Below are 10574 nucleotides of genomic sequence, written 5' to 3'. Positions count from 1 at the left end.
AATTGTTTAGCAGTGGATTTTGACAAAGTCTTAAACAGCCAACTACAGCCAAAAAAAAAAAAAACTAGAGAGCTATTTGCATAACTAACATAACATTTCTAATCTGCAAAAGTAGATTCTCCCTCTCAGAAAAAACACTGACCAAAACTGATTGTGAAGGCTTAATGTTAGTGAATATAGCCTTTGATTTCCATGAACATCGATTACGTCTGAGCAAATGATATGTTCATGTAGTAGTAAAAGCATCCCATGTAAAGCTCACTCAATCTGCTCATTCATTCTCACTGACAGACAATAATGAAAAATAAACACAAACTCAAACATCATTTTTATTCTCCAAATATACAGAGCAAAAGCATCATAGATTCACAGACCAGAACAGTTAAAATACAACCTTTTTCTTTTTTTTCTTAGATACAGAGGACCACTGCCTGAAAATAGTGGTTTACCCAGGAGAATTTACATCATGTATTTTAATTACAGTTACAGTATGCTTATGGTTCACTATTTATACAAACTCTTCAAATGACGGTGCAAGTTAAGTACTTTTTTTTTTTAGACCTGAGTCATGTAGTATTTGCAAACTAGTTTGCATGATTTGGAGAACAGAACAATTCAACCAATCACAGAGAAGCGTACTCATTTGACTTTCAAATGCTTTTCAGTAATTCTCTCAATTTTCTGTGACTTATTGTGTACTGCACGCTGCAAACCACACCACACTGATTCCCGGTGTTCCCTGTGGGCTAAAGCAAACTCTGAGGATTATTTGCAAATACTACTCAGTCCAGGTCTACCATTAGTGTGTTATTAAAGCACTAACAAGGTACTGATTGGTTGAAAAGAAAAGTAGTGAGAGAGAAAGAGAGAAACAGAGTAATAGAAATCATTTACACAGTAAAGAAAGATGGGTTATTACGCTCAGTTCAATGTTTCTAATGGCATCTTCTCTAATGTGTTCCATCATGGACAGTAACACCTGTCATACAAGGAGGGAGACCTCAAATAGCCTCATTTAAACCACCCTTTTCGCACATTTCTTCATCCTTTCTTTCCAGTTTATTCAGACTAAGCAAAAACTTTTGTGTAGTAAACAAATATAATAGACTACAGCCAGTAGGCAGAGAAGTCATTCCAAACACCTACCGACCAGTTTTCACTTTACACTGCTCATAACCTCTGTCTCTCACAGGCTAGTCTTTAGCATCTCTGAATAATAGACTACCCTGCATCCTCTGCTCTGAAAGGGTTGCTATGTTTTATCAGGAAAGGGCAGCAACCCCTTGTAATTGTTCTGGGTCTTTGTGTTTATTCATCTGTTATGCCCTGGCATCTGTGCGGTGCTTCTAGCCAGGCAAACAGGCGCTGCCAGCACCAGCCGGAGAGGCGTCCACAGGTGAGCAGGACAGACTTTGTCCCCAAATGGGCTTTGATTCCCAAAGACTGACATGGCACTCGCGTCCTCTGGTACTCTCATGCCCACTGTAGCTGCTGCCATGGGGGGATGGGACAGAAGGCTGGCCTATCAAATATTTATCTGTTTGCTGTGCAGTGTGCAGATTCTCTGGACAGGGAAAAAAAAAAAAAAAATGTTTTGATCGTTGCAGTAGCTGCATCAGATAAGGAAAACTGGATCCTTTGGACAGGAAGGCAAATTTTAGGGAGAGACATGCTGAATGTCTGCATTATGGTAAGATTTGAACGTGGGACATTTTTGGATGCTGTGGATGTAAAATGATGCATAATATATGCAAATAATAATATAAATGAAAATTGTATCTTGTTCCATGCAAACTGGGTCACACTGTAGCATCTGCATTGTAAGTGACTCCTGCCAATATCAAGGAAAGAATTTTTTCCTGCACTCATAAATGTTAAGGAAAATAAATAAAAAAATGGCACAGGCATACTTGACAGTCATCGTGGCGCCAAATGCAATATATTGCTGGGCATCTGGGCATCTCTCAGAAGGGCTGAAGGTATAATAACCTCTTACTGCATCTTACTTCAAAGCTGTCTCATCCTTTAGCCTCCTGTGCGCTCGGCGTACAGAGTGTGCGTTTTCCCCGTGAGATCTCGGAGAAGAGAAACTACTCACCCAAGCCTTTCATGTAATTTGTGAGAAACAAGCAAAGTTGATAACATTTTTGGAAGGGAAACAAAGAGAAAAGGATTGTCTGTCTGTACAGTTTTGATGCCATGTGGATTTGTTGAGCTCTGATATAGTGAAATCTGACTGAGAAAGAAAGAAAAGCCAGGAAAAAATTATATACAGAGAAAGACAGCATTAGAGATTTATATACAGTCTGCTAAGTGCCAAGCTGGATTATCAGCATTGAAACAGAGCTTTTTGTCTTAAGCTTTACAATGGGCGCCAATCCATTTGTAAAATTAGACTCCAAACCACTGCCACTCAAGTGGAAAACCCCATTCAAATGCCTTGAATATAATCATATGTAAAGTGCTTACAACAACAACTTGCTTTTGTTAGAAAAAGCCTTGCTTGGTTTTTCATGGGTTGAGTGGCAGATTTCATAGTTTCAGGCTCACTTCATCCCAATTGACTGCTGCACTATGGAATATAAAGAAAAAAAAATACCTAATTGGATAATATAGTATATCATAACCTTTTTTACTTTGTGTTTTATGTTTGGTTTCACAAAACAGAAGTGACATTGACATTGTGAGCCCCTGTTTTCATTACTGTTTTACAGCATTTTGCTGTTATTTTCCAGGAACTTGTCTTTACTCTTTAAAAAACTGAACAGGTAACAACAATGCTGATGTTGTAAAGTATGGGTGGAACAGACCTTGAAAACCCACAGACATACTGTAAGAGCCTTTTGATAGTTAAAATCAAATGCAATGTAATATATGATGCAAATGTGGCTGTAACAGAAAATATCCATTTGCTGTAACGGATATTTACAGGAATAGGTTTACATCTGATACAGAGGTCTGAATTTAACTTGACACAGTGCCGTGTGTGGTAGCATCCAGTCCAAGATTAAGATAAAATACCTTTGCCCAATTGCTATTTACAGCCTGTGCGCTATGCACACATCTGCAATGGAATTCCCAGTGTTTGGTACTGCAAAACAGCAAAATTCCCCAGTCATTACAATGTGTTCTGCCACGAAACATGAAAAATGCATGACAGCAACACTCTTGACAACAGGCTCACTTTGAAATTTTACGTATGAGTGTTTGTGTAGCTGTACTGAAATCACTACTCTCTGTCTCTAATCTCAACTAAAACAAATACAGTGTCAGTGATTAAATAATAAATCCAGTTTCATATATGTCACATACAGTACTGAACAGAAAAAAAATAAAATGATGCACTCGAAAAGTGTCAGCTTGCCACCACCAGCTCCACAGTAGCCAAAAATGAACAGCAGACGGCGAAATAAAACACATTTTCTAAATTTGCTTGTCATGTCCCTTGATGACCAGCAAGATAACAGGTAGGTATACAGTCAGGATGCACTAAGCTTCAGTGTCAACAGTTATATTGACAACAGCAATGGGATAACCACACAGTAAGAAGCTCAGCTAAAATATAATGTTTACATTTCATTCAGCAGATACCCCCAAGTTTATGGCTGATGATCCGCGGCGTTAGCAGGAGAAACTCACAAGTACAACACATGTTGCAGTTTGTGGGCTTTCCTGCTGCATGCCTTGGAGCTGGATTTGGTGCGGTAACACCATGGACGATGCAGCTCCCCATCAACAGAAGAGCTGATAGTGTACGTCTATCTTAGTTAGTCAAAGTTTGTATTGACACAGTTCATATAGACCCTCAAGGCAAAGAAGATATGGAAAAGAAGAGGCGCTCATGTCTCATTTAGAGTCCTCCATGAGGGAAATTAGAGTCAGAAATTAGATGCTAGAAAAGAAATTGCAGTCACATCTGTACATTGATATTCTTTTATCGCAGAGTGTCAAAGTAAAATAATGACTCAGGGATTTAAAATGAGATCTCAGCCCCTTTTTATCTGCTCAGCTCGGTGGCCCAGATACAACTGCGGAGAGAAAAAAAACAGCCATTCTTTTCAACACTTGAGACGTCTGTGGGCACATGGAAAAAGTTTTCTTCCACCTACACAGGAGGCGAGTTTCAACAAGCCAAGCTTAACATACAGTGTTTGAAGGAAAGGGTGAGAAGAGGGTAGAATTATCATTTTAACAACTAAAAACATGTGCACATTCATTTTTGTGCTTCAAACTACAGGAGAGCAGCAGGACATTGGCTTGCACTCATTATCATGCCGTTCGTGCTGAGTGCTTCAACCCTCGTAATAACAATGCCAGTTTTTCTGAATGACAATCTTCAAAAGGCAAAAACAGTCTTTGCCAGGGGAACTGATTGTCTCACAAAAGCCTTGTATTCCTGCCCTCCAATCTGTTAACAATCCCACTGTAAAAACCCAGTATTGAATGTTCCGATTCCAAAGTTGTGTTGTCTCTGTGTTGGCAAATAACCTCTCTGTGGCACAATTCTGATTATGGGTTTAAAAAAGGAGGTGGTTGATGAGTTAAGCATGAGGAATATAAGGCTTCTTGATCCACCTTTTGGGACATTGAGAAGTCTAAATAAGTCACACAGCCTGTTAAAGCCAGCCCCGGCATCTCGAGGCAACCAGAGGAAACACACAGTAACACAGTTACTTTAGGAGATCCTGGGAGCTGATTCATTCACAGTTTTAAAATCCTTGCTGCTTGTTACATCCCCGTCCAAACACCCTCCCTCCCTGCTGGTCAGACGTGGGTCTGCATGCGCTTCTGGAGGGGCCGTGTGAGGTCTGAGTTCTGCGAGGAGGACTGGGAATAATGGGAGGAGGAGGAGGCTGATGCCTTGCTGTCTTTGTCGAACTGCACGTAGCCGTCCGGCTTGCTGTAGCTACTGACACTGCTGTCACACTGCGTGTCGATAAAGGAGCTGGAGTCGCTGAGTGAGCCGCGCTGGAACTCCCGCTCGCATAGCTCAATGGAGCTGCTGCCCATGCCCAGCACGAAGCGTTGGCTGTAGTCATACAGACGGTTGGGACCTGCTCCCAGAGTGGAGTAGATGTTGGTGAAGGACATGCCTGTCGGTACTCGCTGCTTGCCCAGGGTACCTGTGTTGGTGGGGTTCCTCACCTCAGTGGGCTGATTCCCTGCCATGGTGGGTGTGTGATGCTCCTTGAAGGTATTAACACTGTAGTAGCCATTTGTGGGGTCCTATTGAAAAAAACAAGAAAGAAAGATTATTATTATTATTATCATTATTTGTATTTGTTCTATCTATATGCAATAGCAAATTAAAATAGGAAAAAGAGGGGAAAAAGAAAACAATCCCCTTTTTTTTTATAGGCATTCCCGTGTATTCAACTGAAAGCTCACCAAGAGCCAAGGTCAAACTGGCTGTAAATACAATTTAAATTGCTGAATAAATAAGGAAACAGGCGGCCGTCTACTTCATGAGAAAAATGAAAAAACAGTGGCAAAGCATGGTGATAGGATTTAGTCAGCCCCCACGCTAACCTTAAAATCATGCTTCTCACTAATTAAGTAGGCCTTGATGATTCATAGTTTGGCACCCTACGTGTCACTGCAAAGTTTACTCACAGACCAGCCTTAATTGGACCTCCACGGATTGTGGTGTCTGTTATTTCATCTATGCACTGAAATGGCTTCTGAGGTTACAACTCAGCCACTTGTTTGCTAGGCCCCAGGCACCGTGCTGTTGCTAAGGGTCCAGCTAGGGCATGTGCGTGTGTGTGTGTGTCTGTGTGTCTGTGTGGTTTTTCATTTGAATGGCTGTGAATGTCAAGCATAGTGAGCACGGTGGCAAATCCCAAAAGAAGAATGCTCATAATGGGGAAATGAGAGACAACCTGAGAGGACCCTCGTTATGCTTGTCATTATCAGACAGCAGACAGGGAGATTGTTTGCGTCTAGCCTTTATCTCTTATTCAGTCCCCCCCCCTCTGCTCTCGCCTCATGCACGCTGCCATTAACTAGGATCAAAAAATACAGCCCAAGGGAAGCAGGGGTGCAGGTTAGCAGGCAAACACAACAGAAGCACACTCCAGGGAGCCAATGCCAACATTCGTTTGGACAAGAGGAAAATAAATGGGACAGAATTTGTTTCTGTGGCACTGGTAAGCTCTAGCATGCTGCGGAGTCTGAACAGTCACTACCTATTTCACCTTGCTCATATACGGTCAGAATGGTGATATAATCTTTGTTATATATAAATTGCAGTGTTAGAAATCATATACAGTCTTGCTGACAAGAATGCAGGTCGGAGGTGGAAAAAACTCCTGCTGAGATATTCCTCTGTGCTTGAGTCACTGGTGCATTTACATGAAAAGCACCAAAGGGGCTCTTAAGGGATAGTAAACATTTTGCCCTATGTATTTGAAGAACTTGGACAACAACTTATATAGAAATATTAAGATTTTCTGTTGCAAAAAACAGGATAGGGGGAAATTGTTGCAGGGAGGCTGTTTTAGCGTATTTTTACAAGATTTGAGGAGACCCCGTTTACATTACTGACACGGCACAGGGTATTTCTGCTAAAATCCACTTAACTTTTATTTAATGCACAATATAAGTGTTTTGTAACTGTGACCCGAACTTATTTTTAATTCTAAATTATTATTGGTGTAAGGGGAATTTTCTGCTTTTTATTGATTCAGTTGAATGAAAAACCTGCAGTGTAGTTATTTAGTTTCCAAGGTTACTTTAATGGTGTGACAAAAGCAGAATATTGCACACACAGAGGAGAAGGTGACCATCCTTTACTAGTAGTTAGCCTATCAGGAAGTGAAAGGGGCCTTGAAACAAGAATCTGCACAATCCATCAAATTGCATTTGGATCTTTTATTGCAAGAGTTACAAGTGGTGAAGTGCTTTCATGTGCGACGGGAGAACTAAAAGCAAACTGCCCTGTCTGTACAGGCTGATACATTCATTGCCATGTAAATGGGTGGGCAGCTATAAATAGCACTGAATTCAGTTTTATAACATTCACTGAATACTGGCTTCACTGAACAAGACACATTTCCTTGGATCAGACCACAGTGACATTTTAGTCTTTTTCATACGTAAAGATCTAGCCAGCATATAAACTCCAGAAGTATTATGGAGCAGGACTATTGATATCATAGGCTGTAAAAACACACTATAGAACGGAGTCACTGTTCAAACAGTGGATGGGGTACCTGGAGTCAGTCATGTTTCTAAATATATCATTATTGTCTCTTGTTACCTGCCACCAGAGGGGTCAACACTGGGCTGTGACTCACACTTTGTTTACTCAGTCTGTCTCACACGCTGATGGTGACACTGCCTATATAGTGGTAATGTGATTAGACTGAACCTACTTTAGGCAACACACTACAGGTGAATAGGGTACAAATTTTAACTAACAGATATCACCATGAAACTTCCCCAGTTGATTACTTACATTAAGACAATTATTTTTTGTACAAGTTTTCTGAAATTTTATGTATAAATATGCAGATGAAGCATGATCTAATTAAACATTTTTCATAATTTTCATATATTTTCCATAACAGAAATTTGAACATGCCATAAAGCCAGGTTCAAAATTCTTGTTTAATTTTGTTGACATATTAGAGCCAAAGGTTTTTAAGAGGAAATTCTGGATATCACTTTTTATCACTCCATAAATCAGAAAATACTGTCAACGGCCATTAAAAAAAAAATCAATCTTCACCATGTTTTTAGGAACAAAATGTTGTATAAATAAGGCTATGAATTATATATGAAAAAAATCCCCTTTGTAAAAACCTTCAGAATATAAACAGGAATAAAACTGAAAAGTTTGGTGTAGGTCAGTGCTACAGAAGTGGAAATTTCTGGCTCAGTGTATGAGATAACTTATTTTGAGAAAATGGTCTTTTTTAACAATATGTATTGTGATTGAAATCCACAGACACAAATAGACAAAGTGTATTAAATGTGTATTTTGGACGTTTTCTTTCCACAAGTCTGAAATGAGTCATGTTATGGAAGCAAAATAGCCCAAAATCTCAAATTTAACCAGTGCATGAAAAAATAATGTTTTTTTCCTGTCTTAGCTTTAACTGCTTACTGCTGCTGGTTGCAAAGATTACATCACTGATATTAATAATTACCCCAAGGGTTAATATAGATACAGTCTTAAATAACATTTAAGACAACGTGTTTTTGTTTTAATTTGTTTTGGGATTTATCTGCAGGTCCCAAAGGCTTTGATATGTCACAAAACCAACTTCTTTGAACAGAATGCTCCTTTAATGACTGTGTTGAAAAAGAGTTTGCAAAAGCTAAGTATATTTTAAATTGACAGAGGCTTGGAAATGCTGTTGAGAGAGCCAAATCAGCAAATCTTATAAATACCTAGCACTTCTCATACTCCCATATGTCCTTTAAAATAGTCCCATCCCATCTATACGGTTTAAGTAACAACCTAAGTAACTTAAATACCAGCTTAAGGGCTAACCAGATTCTGATTTCTTGAACCACCGTCGATGAGAGACTAATTAATAAAATCAGACCCCTAACAGGAGTCATTTTGCCTGTGGACTTATCCTTAGAAAATCATGTGTATCAGGAGAGGGATTAATGCTTTTCAGCTATTTTGGTCACAGAGTTGTAGACCACCCTCTGCCCCGAAGGCATTCTCTTTCTCTCTCCCCACCCTTTACTGTCGTTCTCCCGTGTTCACGCTTTCATGCTGTCATTGTTTCATGAGTCGTACCTTAATGTGCTGATACTCCTTCTCTTCCTCTTGTAATACCTCTAGCTGCTTCAGAACAGATTCTTGCTGGAACTCTCCTCTTTCCACCTGCATAGAAATCAAGCAAGATATACTAAGAGTCTGCGTATTTTCCGAAACTTCTCCAATCAGAGTAAAAAGACATTCTGAGACAGAACGAATTTTCTTTTATCACTTGGTCTTTTTTTTTAAATATCAGCCAGACATGTTTCACCTTCATTTAGGACTGGCAGGGAACATTAATAATGTATCTGTGCATATCTTTTATTTATCTTTACAAAATGTAGATTTGAAAAGTGGCTAAGCTCATTTCCCTTCACTAACATCAAGTATCGACTGTATTAAGTATTTAAAAAAACAAAAAAAACCAAAAAAAAAACCATAATCAAAAACTACAAATACCCGGGCCCTGGAGCAAACTGCATTAAAACCAAAACACTGGTACAGTTCCAAAGCGGAAACAGTTCTTTGTGTGTCTAGAAGGCATGTAGATACAGAAGTACACCCACTGTTGGATTACCCAGCATACATTAGCATCTCCATAGTTACAATGTATTGGGGTCTGTTCTGCTCATAGGAATACTGGCATCATATTGATAAATATAGCCCCTAAGCTTGGACCGCAGCACATACACAATCTACATGCCTTTCTGTTCTTCCATTACTCATTAAATAATTCATTTCCCAGGAAATAGCAATGCAAATAGTAAAGTGCATTCATTATATTACTGTCAGCCTAAGAAGGACGTGCAAAAATATATATATAAAAAAAAAAAAGATTATTAAAGATTTTTATTTCTGAAAACAGGAACAAGAAGTGGAAAGTAGTATACTGTGACACTCACACTCACCATCAGTTGTTTCATGGAGGTGTGCTCTTCGTTTTCTCTTGCTGCATTGTGGTCTTTGTGTACAATCTCCACCCGGATGTCATTTTTCGCCGACACAACTCCTTTCAGATCTGGCAGAAACAGACGGCACATATGTCTCAATAAGTTGGATAAACACCATTCTGTATTTGTTGACATTATTATTTTCCCCAGTGCAGTTTGCAGTATTACAGCATTTAGCAAAGATCCCTGGGTTTGGGTTTGTGACAGCTCCCCCATTTCCCGAAAACAATACAAAGCATTATTAATCATTTGTTTCCTGCCAACACAAGATTATCTTTTTCTGCATACATATGCAATCTCACACAGCTTCCACGGTGGCTCATTCTGTTTGGGACAATGCTGATGATACTTTCATATAACAAAGTCTTACTTTCTGTCTTAATTTTGCTTGCAAGTTCTCTCTGGTGAGCACAGATGGAGACGGGCAGTGAGGGCATAACCAGGTGCGCTTCCTCTGTAGTATACAGACAATAGACATGCTGAAGGGACTAGTAACAGTAACACAGTCTGGTTCTTGGAAAGAGACAGTGGCTGACTGTCTCTAACCAGAGTCACTTGGTACATGGGTGGGTGGCAGTGAACATAGCGCAGGATGTACTGTAAGAAGCCTCAAAAGCGAATGCAGCCAGACTGAGATTGCATGAAATGAACCCTTATTACAATCTCTGCACCACAAAAAGATGTCCATCTCAACAAGCGATTTTATCTTGTAAAAATGTTGACAATATTTTCCAGCAGCTTACCTTGTGACAGAAATTTCTCAAACCGGCTGCCAGTGTTTTGTAATTTTTTTTTTTTTTTGTAGATGCCCCGTATTAAAGAAAACTCAAGTTAAAATTTGGAAACAATCAGGATTACTTAACTTTACAAGCAGATCTTTTTCCATTTGTTTTATGAAAACAAAA

The 10574-nt window shown here is 39.4% G+C and overlaps 1 protein-coding gene across 4 annotated transcripts in view; it reads right to left on the bottom strand.

Annotated features, from left to right (window-relative positions):
• Positions 1-1616: 1616 nt before the first annotated feature.
• Positions 1617-10574, bottom strand: part of kirrel3b (kirre like nephrin family adhesion molecule 3b) — a 155620-nt gene continuing 146662 nt past the window's right edge. For 2 of the 4 annotated variants that reach the window (XM_040129858.1, XM_040129859.1), the window contains exons 14-17: positions 10040-10123; positions 9628-9737; positions 8759-8845; positions 1617-5226 (exon numbers count right to left, since the gene is read on the bottom strand). In XM_040129858.1, the coding sequence (XP_039985792.1) occupies positions 4765-5226; positions 8759-8845; positions 9628-9737; positions 10040-10123 (743 nt within the window). In that variant the 3' untranslated portion in view covers positions 1617-4764. The remainder of the gene's footprint in view (positions 5227-8758; positions 8846-9627; positions 9738-10039; positions 10124-10574) is intronic. The other 2 variants (XM_040129860.1, XM_040129861.1) reach the window with 1 other exon arrangement.

The sequence above is a fragment of the Xiphias gladius genome, chromosome 7, assembly GCF_016859285.1.
Source record: "Xiphias gladius isolate SHS-SW01 ecotype Sanya breed wild chromosome 7, ASM1685928v1, whole genome shotgun sequence".
Classification (NCBI taxonomy): Eukaryota; Metazoa; Chordata; class Actinopteri; order Istiophoriformes; family Xiphiidae; genus Xiphias; species Xiphias gladius.
Note: the sequence above shows the minus strand (reverse complement) of the source record. Positions and strands in the feature narration are given on the sequence as shown.